Source organism: Argopecten irradians, chromosome 3 (genome assembly GCF_041381155.1).
Source record: "Argopecten irradians isolate NY chromosome 3, Ai_NY, whole genome shotgun sequence".
NCBI lineage: Eukaryota > Metazoa > Mollusca > Bivalvia > Pectinida > Pectinidae > Argopecten > Argopecten irradians.
Window position 1 is genome coordinate 61,127,002 of NC_091136.1, and position 24,527 is coordinate 61,151,528.

The window sequence follows — 24,527 nt, forward strand, 5'->3', positions numbered from 1 at the left end:
ATCCAATATCATACAGTGTTTCTTGTATTTCTTTGCAAGTACAAATTGCGCTTACAGTTTTTAAAAAATTGCTTTATATGGTTTTTAAAAAAAGTGCTTCTTGGGGTCGTACAATTATTGTAAAAAATGCTTCTTACCCCTGGGTACGACATCAAATTAAATTACTTCTATGGATGGTCCCTTCCTAAAAGCTAAGCTGGAGTTCCTGGGATGGGTGGATTGATTTTTTACTGGAAAGCCCCTCACCTATGTTTTTGATATTATATTTCAGGTAGAAGTTTAGATATTGTGACACTAATTCTATAAATCTACCAGTTACATAGCTTAGCTACAATACTCACACCTGGTTGTACATGTTGAGTTCCTTTAGTTTATTTTTGAATTACACCAATGATCTGTTGTTGTGACATCAGAGAATGACGGGTAGTTGACACATTTGGAACAGTTCCATGTTATGGTCCATTGGCAGTGTTCCTATCGTATATAGACAATCAGTAGTCGGGTCATAGTAACAGGACACAGAAACCTGCTCAGATAGTTCTGTTCTATTCACAGCAGTGTCAGCATTCCTGTCTGGGTTTACCATGGCTACATCTTTGTTCTTTGTCTTGTGGAATACAGTATTGATTAGACATGTGAGTGAAAAAGTCATACAGAGAACAGAAAGAGTGAGTCTCTCTGAGCAGTGGAGGTGGTAGGGTTGTATTATTATATACTACTTTTGAGGACAAGCAGAATCTCGGACCACTTCCTGTCCCAGCAGGAGGTCATTCAGTATGGAGATGACCACTGACTGGAACTGCCAGTTACCAGGCAGGTTTAACATGCATGCCTTCACCTTCTCAGAGAAGTTACTTGGTGATTAACTTAAGTAGTGAGTCTCTACCTCTCAATATCTCAGGGTCCTCAGCACCAGCGATAGGTATGACGTAGTTCAACAGGTGGCGCTTCAGTGTCGGGTACTCATCGGTTAATTTCTGATAACGGTAGCTTCTGATGTCCATCAAACTCATTTCTGATTGTGATCTATCTCTTAGACTCTCACTCTTAGTGAAATAATCCATCTCCATGTGATCCTCAATGTCATCAAGGTCATCTGAACACACAAGACTGACCAAGGTCGCCACCAGGGGGCACTCTGTTTTAATGTAGTCCAGGGTTACAGGGGTCAGCTGATAGGAGGGGGCAACGGGTGACTTTGGGTTAGACAAGCTACGGCTTTTATCTATAGAGAGTGACAGGTTTTTAGGTAAAGAGGTGATACGTCTGTGACCTTTAACCTTTTGTGATTGGTCTTGTAATACTGAGAAATCAAATGCAACCATAAAGTTGGTCTTGTAAGATGTCACACCCATTTGGAATGGTAACTCCTTCCTGCCTGACATATCTGTCAATCAAAACAAAATAAAGCACAATGTCATTATCAAAACACCTCAAACACACTTGTGAAAAGATTTAAAGCAAATTAATGAAATGTTTCATTTCTGCCCTAACCTAAGTAATTTTGAATTCCCATCTGACAGGGATGCTACTCATCAAATAGAATTATGTAAAATCTATTGTTTCTATAAGAGAAAAGGAGATGTATATCAATTGAGTCAAGTTGACTTATTTTAATCTACCCTACCCCTCATGCCTTTCAGAGATGAGGCCCACAATCTGTAGGATGGACTGATGAACTTAATTTAAAATGGAAATGACATGTTTTGTGTAACTACTATGGAGACTGTCCAGAACCGTATCACTGACCTATATTCTCTGAGTAACCATGCACACTATCCAGACTGATTAGCTCCTGCAATGCCTCCTGGGTAGGGCCAGTCATGTGACCTGCTATGATGTTGATGATGCCTTCATTTCGAGCATTCAGCTCCTGTTCCTGGTCACTGCTAAAATCTCGTTTATACCACATCATCAACTCTGGGATTGTCACCTGTCAAAGTGGTATTGTAAAGGGACATATTTAAACAGTAAGTGAATTAATATTATCTCAGATTAACCAGTCGTGCCTAATGTATTCAGTGGTCGATCAAACTTTGTAGTATGGTATTACTTACAGTTTTACGGTCCTTGTCCACTAACACAGTATGGTCTAGGTATTTGTTCATGGCCGTCTCCAGCTGGTTCTTCAGTAACTCAGGTAACAACACCTACACACAATAAAGAGCTACATTACATGTACTGATATAAACATGGGGGGAAATGTTATCTATATCCAATTATATTTACACGGCCAAATTTATCTAACCACAAGTTTCAAAATGTAGCTATCACAATTCTACCAAAATCACAAAACCATCTGGACAAGTGATTATTTTTACATTTACTGGTATCATTTTGGTCAAATTAGTTGTACAAAATGTTACATGTACAACTATGAATGAAACAGATTTTGATGTGATTTAGCAGCAGTCTTCAGACCAACTGATAACCAGAGCAATACAAGAGGCCCAATGGGCCTGTATCACTCACCTGTTTCAGGCAGAGAAAACAAGCTACTAACTTGAAGACTTTAGATTGGATCTTAGTCTATTTATTTCTACAGTAAGGATTTTTAAAAATTTGCTACAATTCCCATATTTGGCCCCACCTGTCAAACCCCTGGGGGACAAGACCAACCTATAATTCCCCTATCTGGCCTGCCCCTTAGGCGCCTGCTGGACCAGACCAATCGTTTATTCAAAATTGGTTCCCCTTTACCCAAGGAAGCTTAAGGAAGGTCAATATCCAATCAGCCATCCATGACTAGTAGGAATTTTGCAAAAAGTTGGGGGACGACAAATGCCGCGCCATGACATAAGCTCATCAACAAGGTGAGCTAATAATATTTATGATACATACAAGGACATAGTCATTCAGATCCCCCGCCAATGGAGATATCAAAGCTGAAGTAAGTTTGATTGTGGAGACTTATGTGTATGAAAAAACAAGAGGCCCATGGGCCTAAACGGTCATCTGACTCATGACTCATGCACAAAACAACAAAGTCACAGTATAAAGTATTGGTTAACGATTAATATAAACAATACAAGGAACTCCTTAGTTGAATATCTAAGTTTCTGAAATAGGTAAATGTCATTTGTTGAACAAACTTTGTAGCCCTTCATCCATATATGGTTGTAACCCATTCAAGGATTAATATGAGGAGTCGTCAGATTTTAAAGCCAAATTTCAGCAAAGCTCCCATTTTGGACCTCCGCCGTACTATCCCCATGGGTCTTAGCTCGGTCCTTTATAAAATATGATTGTCCTCACCTAAAGTTCCCCCTTCTGAATCAATTAAAACCCCTATAGACCAATTTTCATTGAGATCGGAGACTGAAACCTGAAAACAGGAAGTGGGCCAGTGGCCATCTTGGAATACCAAAATCTTTACGAAAATGTCTTCATGTTGTTCGGCATCAATTAAAACCCCTATAGACCAATTTTCATTGAGATCAGAGACTGAAACCTTAAAACAGGAAGCAGGCCAGCGGCCATCTTGGAATACCAAAAATCTTTAAGAAAATGTTGTATGTTGTTCGGCATCAATTAAAACCCCTATAGACAAATTTTTCATTGAGATCGGAGACCGAAACCTGAAAACAGGAATTGGGACAGCTAAAATTAAGAAAATTTGCCATTTTGGGGCCCCACCCCTCAGCCCCTAGGGGTCAGACCAGACTCATTTATATACAAGAGGCCCATGGGCCTTAACGGTCACCTGAGTTAGAATATATAATGAAACAAATAATGAAACAAATTAAAGACATATAAACACTATATGCTGGGCCTTGAAGTTGGTCAGTGATTTATAAATTTGACTTTTAAGACTATGAAGAGTATTTGCTTCCATCAAACCTGTGAACTTAGAGGTATTTTTTGAAATTTTAATCATTTTGACCCTGTTTGGTCCTACCCCTCTGGTCCCCCAGGGGGTCATCGAGGACGGATATGGATGTTAAAATGCTATATCTTAGGCTTATAATTCTAATCAAGTTTGACTAATTTCCTACGAAAATTGGGCAAATAATGTTCACAAATATGTTTTTCCTATATGAACTAAAGTAAACTTGACCCCTCTCCAGGGGGTAACGTGAGACCCCAAGGTCATATAATTCACAATTTTATAAAACACCTTAAGACCTTTCCATCTATAATTATTTGATTCTACTATATCCAGAATTTTAGAAGATTTTTGAAGTTTTAGCCTATTTGACCCTTTTTTTGTCCCGCCCCTCTGCCCCCAGGGGGTCGGCCAGGACCAATGTGGATATGATATTAAAATGCTATCTCAGGCTAATAATTCTAACCAAGTTTGACTCATTTCCTATGAAAATTGAGCAAAAAATGCTCATTAATGTGTTTTTCCTATATAAACTATAGTAAACTTGACCCCCTCCCCAAGGGGAAACAGGACACCCCAGGGTCATATAATTTACAATTTTTATAAACAAACTTTAAGACCTTTTCATCTATAAAGTGTATTTGATTATACCATTTCCAGAATTTTAAAAGAATATTTTTGAAGTTTTAGCCTATTTGACCTTTTTTGGCCCCGCCCCTAGGCCCCCAGGGGGTCGGCCTGGACCAATATGGATATGATATTAAAATGCTATCTCAGGCTAATAATTCTAACCAAGTTTGACTCGTTTCCAATGAAAATTGAGCAAACAATGTTCATAAATGTGTTTTCCCTATATAAACTATAGTAAACTTGACCCTCTCCCCAGGGGGAAACGTGAGACCCCAGGGTCATATAATTCACAATTTTTGTAAAGGACCTTAAGACCTTTCTATCTATGAAGAGTATTTGATTTGTATAATTCACAATTTAATCATAAGACCTTAAGACCTTTCTATTTATGAAAAGTATTTGATTCTACCATTTCCAGAATTTCAGAAGAAGATTTTTGAAGTTTTAGCCTATTTGACCCCTTTTGACCCCGCCCCTAATGCCCCTGGGGGTCAGTCATAGAAAATTTGTTAATAGGATTAAATGGCCATCTTATACTGATAATTCTGACAACATTTGACTCATTTCCTATTACAAATGACCAAATAATGCGCAAAAATGTGTTTTCCCAATATAAACTATAGTAAACTTAACCCCCTCCCCAGGGGGAAACTAGAGACCCTAGTGTCATATAATTCACAATTTTTGTAAAGGACCTTAATACCTTTCTATCTATGAAGAGTATTTGATTCTACCACATCTGTGAGTAGAGAAGAAGATTTTTGAAATTTTACTAAATTTTACCCCTTTTGGTCCCTCCTACAGCCCCCTGGGGGGTGGGGACCATATAATTCACAATTTTGATTGGCCTTATGCCTTAGAAGGTTTGTGCAAAATTTCATTGAAATTTCTTCAGCAGTTTTGGAGAAGAAGACGAAAATGTAAATTGTTTACGGACATACGACGGACGACGGACGACGGACGACGCACGACAACGGACAAAAGGCAATTAGAATAGGTCACTTGAGACTTCGTCTCAGGTGACCTAAAAATATGATTGTCCTTCCCCAATGATGTTTCACACCAAATATGGATGAAATTCATCCAAGGATGAAGGAGGAGTAGGATTTTAAAGCTAAAATTAAGAAAATTTGCCCTTTTGGGGCCCCATCCCTAAGCCCCTAGGGGTCAACAAGGCTCATTTATATAAAATATGATTGTCCTTCCCCAATGACGTTTCACACCAAATATGGATGAAATCCATCCAAGGATGAAGGAGGAGTAGGGTTTTAAAGCCAAAATTAAGAAAATTTGCACTTTTGGGGCCCCACCCCTCAGCCCTAGGGGTCGGACCAGGCTCATTTAAATAAAATATGATTTTCCATCCACAATGATGTTTCACAACAAATATGGATGAAATCCATCCAAGGATGAAGGAGGAGTAGGATTTTAAAGCTAAAATTAAGAAAATTTGCCCTTTTGGGGCCCTATCCCTCAGCCCCTAGGGGTTGGACCAGGCTCATTTATATAAAATATGATTGTCCGTCCCCAATGATGTTTCACACCAAATATGGATGAAATCCATCCAAGGATGAAGGAGGAGTAGGGTTTTAAAGCCAAAATTAAGAAAATTTGCCCTTTTGGGGCCCCACCCCTCAGCCCCTAGGTGTCGGACCAGGCTCATTTATATAAAATATGATTGTCCTTCCCCAATGATGTTTCACACCAAATATGGATGTAATCCACTAAAGGGTTAAGGAGGAGTAGGCTTTTGTATAAATAGTCTTACGCACGACGCACGACGACGGACGAAACACGATGACAATAGGTCATCCTGACCTTCGGTCAGATGACCTAAAAATATAATTGTCCTTCCCTAATAATGTTTCACACCAAATATGGATGAAATTCATCCAAGGATGAAGGAGGAGTAGGATTTTAAAGCTAAAATTAAGAAAATTTGCCCTTTTGGGGCCCCATCCCTAAGCCCCTAGGGGTTGGACCAGGCTCATTTATATAAAATATGATTGCCCTTCCCCAATAATGTTTCTCACTAAATATGGATGAAATCCATCCAAGGATGAAGGAGGAGTAGGATTTTAAAGCTAAAATTAAGAAAATTTGCACTTTTGGGGCCCCGCCCCTCTGACCCTAGGGGTCGGACCAAGCTCATTTATATAAAATATGATTGTCCTTCCCTAATAAAGTTTCACACCAAACATGGATGGAATCAACCTAAGGATGAAGGAGGAGTAGGATTTTAAAGCTTAAATTAAGAAAATTTGCCCTTTTGGGGCCCCACCCCTCAGCCCCTAGGGGTCGAACCAGGCTCATTTATATAAAATATGATTGTCCTTCCCCAATGATGTTTCAAACCAAAATATGGATGAAATCCATCCAAAGATGAAGAAGGAATAGGCTTTTGTATAAATAGTCTTACACACGACGCACGGCGCACGGCGGACGGCGGACGGCGCACGACGACGGACAAAACACAATGACAATAGGTCATCCTGACCTTCGGTCAGATGACCTAAAAACAGGAAAAAGGAAGTTGAGCTAAAGAAAGATGGAGTATAATTCAATTAGAGCGGGGCTGCAATTGTTGAATCAGGTATACAGCCTTGACATTTATATTAGAATATATACACAAAGATGGGTGGAGTTTTGCAAAGTAACATTTAACATTTACCATGATATTTTCAGCAATGTTTCCATGGTAACGGAAAAAGTGCAAAAAAAAATGAAAACCTAAAAAAATAGCAAAAGGTACTACTAGTCCATAAAAAAGAATGTGTCTATGAAGTTTCGTGGAAATATCCTCTGCTGGTTTTAGAGTTATGCTCCGGAAATGAACCTGGTACAAAAAAATATATTTTCAGCAATGTTTCTATGGTTACAGAAAAAAAGCACAAAAAGTGAAAACCTACTACAAAAATAGCAAAAAGGCACTACTAGACCATAAGAACAATGTGTCTATGAAGTTTCATGGAAATATCTCTGCTGGTTTTAGAGTTGTGCTCCGGAAAACGATTCTTACACAAAAATCTGCCATTTTCAGCAAATTTTTCCATGGTTACAGAAAAAAGTACAAAAAATGAAAACCTTAAAATAGCAATAGGCACTACTACACCATAAGACCAATGTGTCTATGAAGTTTCGTGGAAATATGTCATCTGGTTTTAGAGTTATGCTCCGGAAACGAACCTGGTACAAAAATATGATATTTTTAGCAATGTTTCCATGGTTACGGAAAAAAATGCAAAAAATGAAAACCTCAAAAAAGCAAAAGGCACTACTAGACCATAAGACCAATGTGTGTATGAAGTTTCGTGGAAATATCTCAACTGGTTTTAGAGTTATGCTCCGGAAACCATTCGTACGGACGGACGGACGGACGGACGGACGGAACCCATTTTTCTTTCATACCTACAGGTGTAATACTGGCTGGTCCAGGGCAATACACTCATGTTGCCTGCGGCTGTATTGCATGTCTACCCATGCAATAAAGCCTCGTGACGTCACGGCGTCAACAAAAATATCTATTTCCTCGGTAAAATTTAAACATTTTTTTCACAAATATGACTGGTTTTACTATAAAAGATGCACACGATGAAATTTGTGTTGAAAATATCACATAAAATTTCATGTATGGAAAATTGATTTCCAGTCGTGGATTTTTTCGAATTTATTTCAAAATGGCTGGATATTATAGTTGTAAAATTTCAATAAAACGTCGAGGTATGAAAGAAAAATACTCTTTCATAAGATGATATGAAGGATAGGGATATTCTACCCTCGGGATCACAAAATGTTGTAAAACCCTCGGCAAGCCTCGGGTTTTACTACATTTTGTGACCCTCGGGTAGAATATCCCTATCCTTCATATCCACATATGAAAGAGTCTTATAGTATATCCCCCGCCAACTTCGTTGGGCAGGGGATAACAAAAAGTAAGGTTACAGTGTAAGTAAGTCAAAGTTCAAAGCAACCAATCACACTGCACCTGTTACAAAATATATTGCTCATCACTATACCACCTTATCAAGTGATTAACCACAATGTGTACCAAAATTGTGTATAAATGATGTAAAATTACCTACCTGGAGAGGAGGAGAGGACTGGGCGCACGCCGTGGTGAGGAATATAAGTCGTGGTTCTGGTGTCGGTAGGTACGGATACCAAGGATCAGCCTCATCAATATCTGTTGATAAATTAAGCATGTATTGTACCATGTACCCTATATTTACTTCACCAAGGCTTCCAAGCAAAAGAAATTATATATTTTTATTCTTATCATTCTTATAAGCACATGTACTTAAGGGTTTCCATGCTGGTTGCAGATATTCCGATAGAAAACTTGCTTCATAATAAAGGTACAAAGCTGGTGTTAAATGGTTTTTACTGGATAAATTAATGGATCTGATAATATCAGCATACTTACCATGTATAGCCCATTCTAACAGTCCCTCCCACTGGAGGGGGCACAGGAGACCATTCCGGTTAATAACAAACTTGAGCTCAAACAAACTGCAACATATTATAGAAATCAGATAAATGATAGGGCTAGAAACAGATGAATGTACACCACTAAATGTTGTAAAGGGTATTTCTAGTATTGAACCACCAACTAGTGCTAATTCATATCTGCACTAATAAATCATAATTTACAGCTTATATTTCACTTTTAAAACTGTGACAATTAGGTTAACTATACATTTAATTGTTCCACAAAACACTTACCTTACTGGGCCTAACTGGCCTACACTGTACAACAACATGTTGAGGTGAGCTATGTGTTCCACAAGACATTAACCTTACAGGGCCTAACTGGCCTACAGTGTACAAGAACATGTTGAGGTGAGCTATGTGTTCCACAAGACACTCACCTTACAGGGCCTAACTGGCCTACACTGTATGAGAATATGTTGAGATGAGCTATGTGTTCCAGAAGACACTCACCTTACAGGGCCTAACTGGCCTACACTGTATGAAAACATGTTGAGGTGAGCTATGTGTTCCACAAGACACTCACCTTACAGGGCCTAACTGGCCTACACTGTATGAGAACATGTTGAGGTGAGCTATGTGTTCCACAAGACACTCACCTTACAGGGCCTAACTGGCCTACACTGTACGAGAACATGTTGAGATGAGCTATGTGTTCCACAGGACACTCACCTTACAGGGCCTAACTGGCCTACACTGTATGAGAACATGTTGAGATGAGCTATGTGTTCCACAAGACACTCACCTTAATACAGGGCCTAACTGGCCTACGCTGTACGAGAACATGTTGAGATGAGCTATTGTGTTCCACAAGACACTCACCTTACAGGGCCTAACTGGCCTACACTGTACGAGAACATGTTGAGGTGAGCTATGTGTTCCACAAGACACTCACCTTACAGGGCCTAACTGGCCTACACTGTACGAGAACATGTTGAGATGAGCTATGTGTTCCACAGGACACTCACCTTACAGGGCCTAACTGGCCTACACTGTATGAGAACATGTTGAGGTGAGCTATGTGTTCCACAAGACACTCACCTTACAGGGCCTAACTGGCCTACACTGTACGAGAACATGTTGAGATGAGCTATGTGTTCCACAGGACACTCACCTTACAGGGCCTAACTGGCCTACACTGTATGAGAACATATTGAGATAAGCTATGTGTTCCACAAGACACTCACCTTAATACAGGGCCTAACTGGCCTACTCTGTACGAGAACATGTTGAGATGAGCTATGTGTTCCACAGGACACTCACCTTACAGGGCCTAACTGGCCGACACGGTATGAGAACATGTTGAGATGAGCTATGTGTTCCACAGAACACTCACCTTACAGGGCCTAACTGGCCTACACTGTACGAGAACATGTTGAGGTGAGCTATGTGTTCCACAAGACACTCACCTTGATACGGGGCTTAACTGACCTACACTGTATGTGAACATGTTGAGGTGAGCTATGTGTTCCACAAGACACTCACCTTAATACAGGGCCTAACTGGCCTACACTGTACAAAAACATGTTGAGATGAGCTATGTGTTCCACAAGAAACTCACCTTACAGGACCTAACTGGCCTACACTGTATGTGAACATGTTGAGGTGAGCTATGTGTTCCACAAGACACTCACCTTAATACAGGGCCTAACTGGCCTATACTGTATGAGACCATTTTGAGGTGAGCTATATGTTCCACAAGACACTCACCTTACAGGGCCTAACTGGCCTACAGTGTATGTGAACATGTGGAGGTTAGCTATGTGTTCCACAAGACACTTACCTTACAGGGCCTAACTGGCCTACACTGTATGTGAACATGTTGAGGTGAGCTATGTGTTCCACAAGACACTCACCTTACAGGGCCTAACTGGCCTACACTGTACGAGAACATGTTGAGGTGAGCTATGTGTTCCACAAGACACTCATCTTACAGGGTCTAACTGGCCTACACTGTACGAGAACATATTGAGGTGAGCTATGTGTTCCACAAGACACTCAGCTTAATACAGGGCCTACCTGGCCTACACTGTACAAAAACATGTTAAGGTGAGCTATGTGTTCCACAAGACACTCACCTTAATACAGGGCCTTACTGGCCTACACTGTACGAGAACATGTTGAGGTGAGCTATGTGTTCCACAAGACACTCACCTTAATACAGGGCCTAACTGGCCTACACTGTATGTGAACATAATGAGGTAAGCTATCTGTTCCACAAGACACTCACTTTACAGGGCCTAACTGGCCTACACTGTACAAAAACATGTTGTGGTGAGCTATGTGTTCCACAAGACACTCATGTTACAGGGCCTAACTGGCCTAGACGGTATGAGAACATGTTGAGGTGAGCTATGTGTTCCACAAGACACTCATCTTACAGGGCCTAACTGGCCTACACTGTACGAGAACATGTTGAGGTGAGCTATGTGTTCCACAAGACACTCACCTTGATACGGGGCTTAACTGACCTACACTGTATGTGAACATGTTGAGGTGAGTTATGTGTTCCACAAGACACTCACCTTCATACAGGGCCTAACTGGCCTACACTGTACATAAACATGTTGAGATGAGCTATGTGTTCCACAAGAAACTCACCTTACAGGACCTAACTGGCCTACACTGTATGTGAACATGTTGAGATGAGTTATGTGTTCCACAAGACACTCATCTTACAGGGCCTAACTGGCCTACACTGTATGAGACCATTTTGAGGTGAGCTATGTGTTCCACAAGACACTCACCTTACAGGGCCTAACTGGCCTACAGTGTATGTGAACATGTGGAGGTTAGCTATGTGTTCCACAAGACACTTACCTTACAGGGCCTAACTGGCCTACACTGTACGAGAACATGTTGAGGTGAGCTATGTGTTCCACAAGACACTCATTTTACAGGTCCTAACTGACCTACACTGTATGAGACCATTTTGAGGTGAGCTATGTGTTCCACAAGACACTCACCTTGATACGGTGCCTAACTGGCCTACGTATACACTGTATGTGAACATGTTGAGATGAGCTATGTTCACAAGACACTCACCTTACAGGGCCTAACTGGCGTACACTGTATGTGAACATGTTGAGATGAGCTGTGTTCACAAGACACTCACCTTACAGGGCCTATCTGGTCTACACTGTATGTGAATATGTTGAGATGAGCTATGTGTTCCACAAGAAACTCATCTTACAGAACTTAACTGGCGTACATTGTATGAGAACATGTTGAGATGAGCTATGTGTTCCACAAGACACCCATCTTACAGGGCCTAACTGGCCTACACTGCATGAGAATATGTTGAGGTGAGCTATGTGTTCCACAAGACACTCACCTTACAGGGTCTAACTGGCCTACACTGTATGAGAACATGTTGAGGTGAGCTATGTGTTCCACAAGACACTCGCCTTAATACAGTGCCTAACTGGCCTACACTGGATGTGAAAATGTTGAGGTGAGCTATGTGTTCCACAAGACACTCACCTTACAGGGCCTAACTGGCCTACACTGGATGTGAAAATGTTGAGGTGAGCTATGTGTTCCACAAGACACTCACCTTACAGGGCCTAACTGGTGTAAACTGTACGAGAACATGTTGAGGTGAGCTATGTGTTCCACAAGACACTCATCTTACAGGGCCTACCTGGCCTATATGTACGATATCATATTGAGGTGAGCTATGTGTTCCACAAGACATTAACCTTACAGGGCCTAACTGGCCTACACTGTACAAGAACATGTTGAGGTGAGCTATGTGTTCCACAAGACACTCACCTTAATACAAGGCCTTACTGGCCTACACTGTACGAGAACATGTTGAGATGAGCTATGTGTACCAGAAGACACTCATCTTACAGAGCCTTACTGGCCTACACTGTATGAGAACATGTTGAGATGAGCTATGTGTTCCACAAGACACTCATCTTACAGGGCCTAACAGGCCTACACTGTACGAGAACATGTTGAGATGAGCTATGTGTTCCACAGGACACTCACCTTAATACCGGGCCTAACTGGCCTACACTGTACAAAAACATGTTGAGGTGAGCTATGTGTTCCACAAGACACTTACCTTACAGGTCCTAACTGGCCTACACTGTACGAGAACATATTGAGGTGAGCTATGTGTTCCACAAGACACTCAGCTTAATACAGGGCCTACCTGGCCTACACTGTACAAAAACATGTTAAGGTGAGCTATGTGTTCCACAAGACACTCACCTTAATACAGGGCCTTACTGGCCTACACTGTACGAGAACATGTTGAGGTGAGCTATGTGTTCCACAAGACACTCACCTTAATACAGGGCCTAACTGGCCTACACTGTATGTGAACATAATGAGGTAAGCTATGTGTTCCACAAGACACTCACCTTACAGGGCCTAACTGGCCTACACTGTACAAAAACATGTTGTGGTGAGCTATGTGTTCCACAAGACACTCATGTTACAGGGCCTAACTGGCCTACACGGTATGAGAACATGTTGAGGTGAGCTATGTGTTCCACAAGACACTCATCTTACATGGCCTAACTGGCCTACACTGTACGAGAACATGTTTAGGTGAGCTATGTGTTCCACAAGACACTCACCTTGATATGGGGCTTAACTGACCTACACTGTATGTGAACATGTTGAGGTGAGCTATGTGTTCCACAAGACACTCACCTTAATAGGGGCCTAACTGGCCTACACTGTACAAAAACATGTTGAGATGAGCTATGTGTTCCACAAGAAACTCACCTTACAGGACCTAACTGGCCTACACTGTATGTGAACATGTTGAGATGAGTTATGTGTTCCACAAGACACTCATCTTACAGGGCCTAACTGGCCTACACTGTATAAGACCATTTTGAGGTGAGCTATGTGTTCCACAAGACACTCACCTTACAGGGCCTAACTGGCCTACAGTGTATGTGAACATGTGGAGGTTAGCTATGTGTTCCACAAGACACTTACCTTACAGGGCCTAACTGGCCTACACTGTACGAGAACATGTTGAGGTGAGCTATGTGTTCCACAAGACACTCATTTTACAGGTCCTAACTGACCTACACTGTATGAGACCATTTTGAGGTGAGCTATGTGTTCCACAAGACACTCACCTTGATACGGTGCCTAACTGTCCTACGTATACACTGTATGTGAACATGTTGAGGTGAGCTATGTGTTCCACAAGACACTCACCATACAGGGCCTAACTGGCGTGCACTGTATGAGAATATGTTGAGATGAGCTATGTGTTCCACAAGACACTCACCTTACAGGGCCTAACTGGCGTACACTGTATGTGAACATGTTGAGATGAGCTGTGTTCACAAGACACTCACCTTACAGGGCCTAACTGGCGTACACTGTATGTGAACATGTTGAGATGAGCTGTGTTCACAAGACACTCGCCTTACAGGGCCTATCTGGCCTACACTGTATGTGAATATGTTGAGATGAGCTATGTGTTCCACAAGAAACTCATCTTACAGAACTTAACTGGCGTACATTGTATGAGAACATGTTGAGATGAGCTATGTGTTCCACAAGACACTCATCTTACAGGGCCTAACTGGCCTACACTGTATGAGAATATGTTGAGGTGAGCTATGTGTTCCACAAGACACTCACCTTACAGGGTCTAACTGGCCTACACTGTATGAGAACATGTTGAGGTGAGCTATGTGTTCCACAAGACACTCACCTTAATACAGGGCCTAACTGGCCTACACTGTATGTGAACATGTTGAGGTGAGCTATGTGTTCCACAAGACACTCACCTTAATACAGGGCCTAACTGGCCTACACTGTATGTGAACATGTTGAGATGAGCTGTGTGTTCCACAAGACACTCATCTTACAGGGCCTAGCTGGCCTACACTGTACGAGAACATGTTGAGGTGAGCTATGTGTTCCACAAGACACTCACCTTAATACAGGGCCTTACTGGCCTCCACTGTATGAGAACATGTTGAGGTGAGCTATGTGGTCCACAAGACAATCACCTTACAGGGCCTAACTGGTCTACGCTGTACGAGAACATGTTGAGGTGAGCTATGTGGTCCACAAGACACTCACCTTACAGGGCCTAATTGGCCTACACTGTATGAGAACATGTTGAGATGAGCTATGTGTTCTGCTGTTGTCATTTCAGATAACATCTCCTTCCCTCGCCTAGTCTTCACTGTTTCCTCATTAGCATCATCCTTTAAGAGATTAAATCAATAATTATGCACAATAAAACTTTCACAACTAAGATCTTTGAATTACCTACTGAGTAATTAAACCCAACCCAAATTATAGTAATTATAATGATAATGTAAACTGCAAGGACAGCATACCTCAATGAAGCAACATTGTGACTTCTATATAATATGATGTTATACTAGTTGTCTAACTTGTAGTTAAAATCACTTATAAATTCGCTAAGCTAAGAAAGTTTATACCACTGATCATGATTACTTGGACACTATATCAGTGTTTCAATCTGCACGGTCCTATGACTATCACTAACCTCAGTTTCTGCCTCCTTTATCAGGTCAAGGTTCATATGAATAGACATCAGGGTCTGAAGGTTTCCAAAAAAGCATATTGTATCTTCTTGGTTTTTGAGCAGATTCAAATCGAGTGTCACCAAGTTATGTGTACTAGTGATGATGTCATTGAATTCTGCTGTTTTCATCATCACTGCAGCACTAGGCACATCAAATATGCCCCTTGCATTACATTTGCTAGCTGTATCTGAAATGTATTAATAAATAAAGCAATTTAGACAAAATGTAACCATTTGATAATTTGAAAAAAAAGTAATGAAACAGCTAAATGCATTCAATATCTCTTCACAGCAAACCACTGCAAAAACAGGAAACACTGAAGAATTAATTTGATAAAATTGTCTATGTTATGGAGATATAACATAATCTTAGAACTAATTATATAATGTGCTAAAAATCAAACTGTTAAAAGTTCATCTCCACCTCAGTCTGTAGTGAGTACCATTGTTACATGTACAGACGGTACCTTTCATAAGCCTCTGGAGCCGAGTAAGGATTTCCCTCACCACCTCCTCCGGGTTCTGTTGTTGGGGCATGTCTTTTGTTACATCATCCACAGAAATGTTCATCAGGAATTTGGTCCCGACCTTGTTGGTCCCTGTACCAGTGTATAGTGTATACAATCAACACAATATTTCAAATTATGGCAGCATCATTCAATACACAGGCAATTCAAATGACCATGAAAACTATTTTGATTAATCGGAATGTTGATTTATGCAAATTTTCAAATAAAGTCAACTATAACAAGATCTAATTGTGACATTCTCCCGATCTCCACAGAGCCTAATTTGACAAGAATGACCTCCCCTGAATGATGATGTGACATTGTTTTACTGGTAAATAAATTTTATTTCGCAGAAATAGATATAGTGTTATATCAATGGAAACAATATCATTTATATCAGAAAAATACAACAAAAATAAAAGTGGACCTAAAATAGATCCCTGCTGAACTCCAAGAACAAGGTAGAAAATTTAAAAGTCAGATTTTTTTTGATTTTTTTTTTTTGCATAATTATGGTATTTTTCACTTAGAGTGTGATTTAAACTACATATTGAAACTGATTCCAGGCAAATCTGACCAGTAGTTTAATATATATAAGCAGTTCAATTTTGAGGAACAATGAAAGGCTGTGGCAGCCATCTTGGATGCTGGACTGAAAAAATGAAACCAGTTGACATATCTGCAGGTCACCAGAAATGACCTTGCAAAATTTCATGGCGATCCGACTTAGTTTTCGAGAAAATGGTCAGACAAAGTCACAGCGGAAAAAGAAGAACCATAAGAAGAAGAAGAATTAAAAATGGAATAAACACAATAAGTTTCCCTCTCCATTGGGGGAACTTAATAAGTATTTTTTTTCCTATTACAATTTTTTTCTTATTATAATTTTTATTAGGGTTTATTAAACAGGATAATATTATATTACAATAATTGTACCCATATAATTCATACAAAATAAACTTTTAAGTTGCAAAGAAAGTAAATTGTTTATTACAACTCTGTCAAAAGCTACTGATATATACTGGGTTGTCACCAACTTTATAAACAAACCTCTATATAAAGGTCCTGGCGATGTGACAGGGAGGTGTTTACTTGGAATACTGGGACAGCAGCTATGTACAATGATGTGTGTGAGGTTTAGACTGAGATCACGGGCCACTTTCTCCAGTCTGAAATACAAACATAAAACTAAGTTAACTAACCCTTCCACTGATGATAAGTATTCTCTAACACACCACCAACTATACACTCCCATTCACCACCAACTATACACTCCCATTCACCACCAACTATACACTCCCATTCACCACCAACTATACACTCCCATTCACCACCAACTATACACTCCCATTAACCACCAACTATACACTCCCATTCACCACCAACTATACACTCCCATTCACCACCAACTATACACTCCCATTCACCACCAACTATACACTCCCATTCACCACCAACTATACACTCCCATTCACCACCAACTATACACTCCCATTCACCACCAACTATACACTCCCATTCACCACCAACTATACACTCCCATTCACCACCAACTATACACTCCCATTCACCACCAACTATACACTCCCATTCACCACCAACTATACACTCCCATTCACCACCAACTATACACTCCCATTCACCACCAACTATACACTCCCATTCACCACCAACTATACACTCCCATTCAACCACCAACTATACACTCCATACCACCACTATACACCACCAACTATACACTCCCATTCACCACCAACTATACACTCCCATTCACCACCAACTATACACTCCCATTCACCACCAACTATACACTCCCATTACCACCAACTATACACTCCCATTCACCACCAACTATACACTCCCATTCACCACCAACTATACACTCCCATTCACCACCCTATACACTCCCATTACCCCAACTATACACTCCCATTCACCACCAACTATACACTCCCATTCACCACCAACTATACACTCCATTACCACCAACTATACACTCCCATTCACCACCAACTATACACTCCCATTCCACCACATCCCATTCACCACCACTATACACTCCCATTCACCACCAACTATACACTCCCATTCACCACCAACTATACACTCCCATTCACCACCAACTATACACTCCCATTCCCACATATACACTCCTTCACACCAACTATACACTCCCATTCACCACCAACTATACACTCCCATTCACCACCAACTATACACTCCCATTCACCACCAACTATACACTACCACCAACTATACACTCCCATTCACCACCAACTATACACTCCCATTCACCACCAATACACTCCCATTCACCACCAACTATACACTCCCATTCACCACCAACTATACACTCCCATTCACCACCAACTATACACTCCCATTCACCACCAACTATACACTCCCATTCACCACCAACTATACACTCCCATTCACCACCAACTATACACTCCCATTCACCACCAACTATACACTCCCATTCACACCAACTATACACTCCCATTCACCACCAACTATACACTCCCATTCACCACCAATACACTCCATTCACCACCAACTATACACTCCCATTCACCACCAACTATACACTCCCATTCACCACCAACTATACACTCCCATTCACCACCAACTATACACTCCCATTACACCAACTAACACCTAATATACACTCCCATTCACCACCAACTATACACTCCCATTCACCACCAACTATACACTCCATTACCAACACACTCCAAACATACACTCCCATTACCACCACACCACACACTATACACTCCCATTACCACCAACTATACACTCCATTACACAACTATACATTCATTAACCACCAACTATACACTCCCATTCACCACCAACTATACACTCCCATTCACCACCAACTATACACTCCCATTCACCACCAACTATACACTCCCATTCACCACCAACTATACACTCCCATTCACCACCAACTATACACTCCCATTCACCACCAACTATACACTCCCATTCACCACCAACTATACACTCCCATTCACCACCAACTATACACTCCCATTCACCACCAACTATACACTCCCATTCACCACCAACTACTATACACTCCCATTCACCACCAACTATACACTCCCATTAACCACCAACTATACACTCCCATTCACCACCAACTATACACTCCCATTCACCACCAACTATACACTCCCATTAACCACCAACTATACACTCCCATTCACCACCAACTATACACTCCCATTCACCACCAACTATACACTCCCATTCACCACCAACTATACACTCCCATTCACCACCAACTATACACTCCCATTCACCACCAACTATACACTCCCATTCACCACCAACTATACACTCCCATTCACCACAACTATTACACTACACTCCATTCACCACCAACTATACACTCCCATTCACCACCAACTATACACTCCCATTCACCACCAACTTACACCCATTCCCACTACTATACACTCCCATTCACCACCAACTATACACTCCCATTCACCACAACTATACACTCCCATTCACCACCAACTATACACTCCCATTCACCACCAACTATACACTCCCATTCACCACCAACTATACACTTCCATTCACCACCAACTATACACTCCCATTCACCACCAACTAAACACTCCCATTCACCACCAACTATACACTCCCATTCACCACCAACTATACACTCCCATTCACCACCATCTATACACTCCCATTCACCACCAACTATACACTTCCCTTCTCCACCAACTATACACTCCCATTCACCACCAACTATACACTCCCATTCACCACCAACTATACACTTCCATTCACTACCAACTATACACTCCCATTCACAACCAACTATACACTTCCATTCACCACCAACTATACACTCCCTTCACCACAAACTATACACTTCCATTCACCACCAACTATACACTCCCATTCACCACCAACTATACACTCCCATTCACCACCAACTATACACTTCCATTCACCACCAACTATACACTCCCATTCACCACCAACTATATGTATACACTCTCATTCACCACCAACTATACACTCCCATTCACCACCAACTATACACTCCCATTCACCACCAACTATACACTTCCATTCACCACCAACTATACACTCCCATTCACCACCAATTATACACTCCCATTCACCACCAACTATACACTCCCATTCACCACCAACTATACACTTCCATTCACCACCAACTATGCACTCCCATTCACCACTAACTATACACTCCCATTCACCACAAACTATACACTCCCATTCACCACCAACTATACACTCCCATTCACCACCAACTATACACTCCCATTCACCACCATCTATACACTCCCATTCACCACCAACTATACACTTCCCTTCTCCACCAACTATACACTCCCATTCACCACCAATTATATACTCCCATTCACCACCAACTATACACTCCCATTCACCACCAACTATACACTTCCATTCACCACCAACTATACACTCCCATTCACCACCAACTATACACTCCCATTCACCACCAACTATACACTCCCATTCACCACCAACTATACACTCCCATTCACCACCAACTATACACTCCCATTCACCACCAACTATACACTCCCATTCACCACCAACTATACACTCCCATTCACCACCAACTATACACTTCCATTCACCACCAACTATACACTCCCATTCACCACCAACTATACACTCCCATTCACCACCAACTATACACTCCCATTCACCACCAACTATACACTCCCATTCACCACCAACTATACACTCCCATTCACCACCAACTATACACTCCCATTCACCACCAACTATACACTCCCATTCACCACCAACTATACACTCCCATTCACCACCAACTATACACTCCCATTCACCACCAACTATACACTCCCATTCACCACAAACTATACACTCCCATTCACCACCAACTATACACTCCCATTCACCACCAACTATACACTCCCATTCACCACCAACTATACACTCCCATTCACCACCAACTATACACTCCCATTCACCACCAACTATACACTCCCATTCACCACCAACTATACACTCCCATTCACCACCAACTATACACTCCCATTCACCACCAACTATACACTCCCATTCACCACCAACTATACACTCCCATTCACCACCAACTATACACTCCCATTCACCACCAACTATACACTCCCATTCACCACCAACTATACACTCCCATTCACCACCAACTATACACTCCCATTCACCACCAACTATACACTCCCATTCACCACCAACTATACACTCCCATTCACCACCAACTATACACTCCCATTCACCACCAACTATACACTCCCATTCACCACCAACTATACACTCCCATTCACCACCAACTATACACTCCCATTCACCACCAACTATACACTTCCATTCACCACCAACTATACACTCCCATTCACCACCAACTATACACTCCCATTCACCACCAACTATACACTTCCATTCACCACCAACTATACACTCCCATTCACCACTAACTATACACTCCCATTCACCACCAACTATACACTCCCATTCACCACCAACTATACGCTCCCATTCACCACCAACTACATGTATACACTCCCATTCACCACCAACTATACACTCCCATTCACCACCAACTATACACTCCCATTCACCACCAACTATACATTCCCATTCACCACCAACTGTACACCCCCATTCACAACCAACTACATGTATACACTTCCATTCACCACCAACTATACACTCCCATTCACCACCAACTATACACTCCCATTCACCACCAACTATACACTCCCATTCACCACCAACTATACACTCCCATTCACCACCAACTATACACTCCCATTCACCACCAACTATACACTCCCATTCACCACCACCTATATATTCCCATTCACCACCAACTGTACACTCCCATTCACCACCAACTATACACTCCCATTCACCACCAACTATACACTCCCATTCACCACCACCTATATATTCCCATTCACCACCAACTGTACACTCCCATTCACCACCAACTATACACTCCCATTCACCACCAACTATACACTCCCATTCACCACCAACTATACACTCCCATTCACCACCAACTATACACTCCCATTCACCACCAACTATACACTCCCATTCACCACCAACTATACACTCCCATTCACCACCAACTATACACTCCCATTCACCACCAAATTCTCATATCTGAAACAGATACATTATACATAGTATAATTAACTGCATTTAACTCCCCTATTTGATGGTATGTATACTTGAACGAACTGATTGATTAACTCTCCTTCGTCTGCTCTCTGACATATATAAAAACAGAATTTCCTCAGAGAGATCTAGAATTGGAAAAGAAATGGAAATGCCATACCTAGAGGGTGGGATCCTTTTAGAAAACACCAGTCTCCCGAGTGTGTAGATTGGGCCCTGATCCAACATTTTGAAGTAATTTGTAGGCATCACCATAGTATCTTTTATCAATAAAATATAAATAGAAAGTTAATAAACTAGATGTTAGAAGTGTGAGTAATAGGACACAAGGTAACCAAAACAGTGCTAATCATGGGGTATATAAACCTGGGCTTTCCTAACATGACAAAGATCACTTCCTAGGTAATGTGTGTATGAAGGGGTCATAACTCATTAGACAAATGACTGAACAGAAGATCAGTCAGACAAATCTATATAGGAAATATATACGTATTGACTTTCAAAGGTTATCCAATTGTTTATGTGCAGTTTAAAATACAGAGATAAAATCTTATTGCATATGCATATCGAACATGGAACTCTACATAAGGAGTATTGTACCTCTTGAAGAATGAACTAAATATGATCTTTCAGATTATCTAAGACTGCAGTTGTTGACATGTGGTAAACCTTGAGTATAGTGAGTTAGAATATCATAGATTAGTAGTTTAATTTAGACTCTATATGTATATGCCAATTACTGATAATAGGTTTCACCATCTACTATTTATCTATCTATGGATTTCACCTTTTGAAGTGGCCTCGTTCTCGGCTACAACAAAGGCTAGTCGTTTGAGGTGTTCATACAGGTGTAACAGGTAATCACGATTCTTCCTTGGATCTGTGCCTTTCTCCCTATATATCAGTCAAATAAAATGCACATAAATAACCTACTCTGAAAAGTCACACAAAATATATCAAATGTCACTGGAAACTAACTTTCTTTAGCATGCAATACACTTTCGAGATAAAAGGAAATGCACATAAGTTCATCACAATAATATTTACCTAATTCATATTAAATGTTAATTTTATCCAGCTTTCATTCCACAATAATAGTGTTTGTAAACATGTATAAAAGTCCTTACTTGTTGAACAGCTGACACAGCCCTCCCAGTGGCAGAGCCTTATCCAAAACCTGTATCAGCTGTTTCATGGCTCCATGTATAGCTTGGGGCTCCGGTGATACTGGTTCCTGTCTCCGTGGAGATGCTTGTGAGCTGACACTACTTGCACTCCCTCGTCGTTTCTTACTCGGACTACCATCAGTTGGTGACCTCTCGGCCAGAGTGAATGCAGTTTCTACATTACCCAGACAGTTCTTGACATTTGAAGTGAGCTGTGCATACAGTTTACAGTGGTCGGGGGACAGAGGCAGGGTGGCTGTCTGAAGGAATGTCTGTATACTATGTTTATACAGAGCAGTGGATATCTCCTGCTGCCCCATTGAAGGTGACATGTTGTCCACACCTGTTCCCAGCTGAAGAATCCTCTCAAACAGAAGCACCATGTCACCAAGTTCCTTCTGTCTCAACCGTTTACCATCCTCCCCATGTTCCTTACCACCAACATCAGTCCTACCCACTGTTGACCTTGAACTGCCAGCTTTGCCCTTGAGCTGTACATTGATGGAGTCTATCATGTTGTTACACATTTCCCAGGTCCTACAGCCTATGCACAGCAGGTCAAACAGTATCATTACCTCACAGTTCTCCTTCTGGAATGTCCACTCCATCTTGGCTGGCAGTGACCCCCAGGTTCTTGGACTAGGAACACTAGGAAGATCTGGCTGTGATAAAAGCTTTTCTGCTACCCCGCTAATGGATACCGTGGCAACACCAGCAGCAGCAACTGAGGCAAGAGCTTTCATATTGGATCTTCCGGGCTTGTTGTTTTTTGAGGGAGTATTTTTGTGTGACCCAATGTTAAGTCCATGAAGCTTTCTGACAGCCTCACTGTAGGACTGTGAGAATGTTACTTCAGCAACCTCTGGCCTGTCACCCAGCTTCAATAACTGAAACAAGCCAGGACACAAATTATTTATATATCACAAAGGATTTAGTCATTAAATGCAGACATGTTTACCCTACCGATTCACGCGGAAGTCAACCACTCTTGAGGCCGATCTTCCGCCTACCTACATTTAATAAATGTTAACTATTTAGAGATAATATATTTGTATTGAGCAAAAACAAAAAAATTGTTATTTAAAGCAAAACAGTTGTTAATTGTGATATCTGGAAAGCAGTGAGAACTTTATACCTGGTGGTGTAAAGGA

At 41.3% G+C, this 24,527-nt stretch overlaps 2 protein-coding genes across 2 annotated transcripts in view; both read right to left on the minus strand.

Moving 5' to 3' along the window:
* The window catches only part of LOC138320161 (zinc finger FYVE domain-containing protein 26-like), a 10,088-nt gene extending 9,262 nt beyond the window's left edge, over positions 1-826 (minus strand). Inside the window, exon 1 of the mRNA XM_069263211.1 lies at positions 746-826. Coding sequence (XP_069119312.1) covers positions 746-826 — 81 coding nt within the window. The remainder of the gene's footprint in view (positions 1-745) is intronic.
* LOC138319280 (uncharacterized) overlaps positions 1-24,527 on the minus strand; it is a 99,276-nt gene that overhangs the window by 56,887 nt on the left and 17,862 nt on the right. Inside the window, exons 10-20 of the mRNA XM_069262324.1 lie at positions 23,338-24,263; positions 22,998-23,104; positions 22,371-22,470; positions 17,048-17,166; positions 15,956-16,087; positions 15,450-15,676; positions 15,014-15,141; positions 8,880-8,965; positions 8,539-8,639; positions 2,058-2,150; positions 1,750-1,933 (exon numbers count right to left, since the gene is read on the minus strand). Coding sequence (XP_069118425.1) covers positions 1,750-1,933; positions 2,058-2,150; positions 8,539-8,639; positions 8,880-8,965; positions 15,014-15,141; positions 15,450-15,676; positions 15,956-16,087; positions 17,048-17,166; positions 22,371-22,470; positions 22,998-23,104; positions 23,338-24,263 — 2,203 coding nt within the window. The remainder of the gene's footprint in view (positions 1-1,749; positions 1,934-2,057; positions 2,151-8,538; positions 8,640-8,879; positions 8,966-15,013; positions 15,142-15,449; positions 15,677-15,955; positions 16,088-17,047; positions 17,167-22,370; positions 22,471-22,997; positions 23,105-23,337; positions 24,264-24,527) is intronic.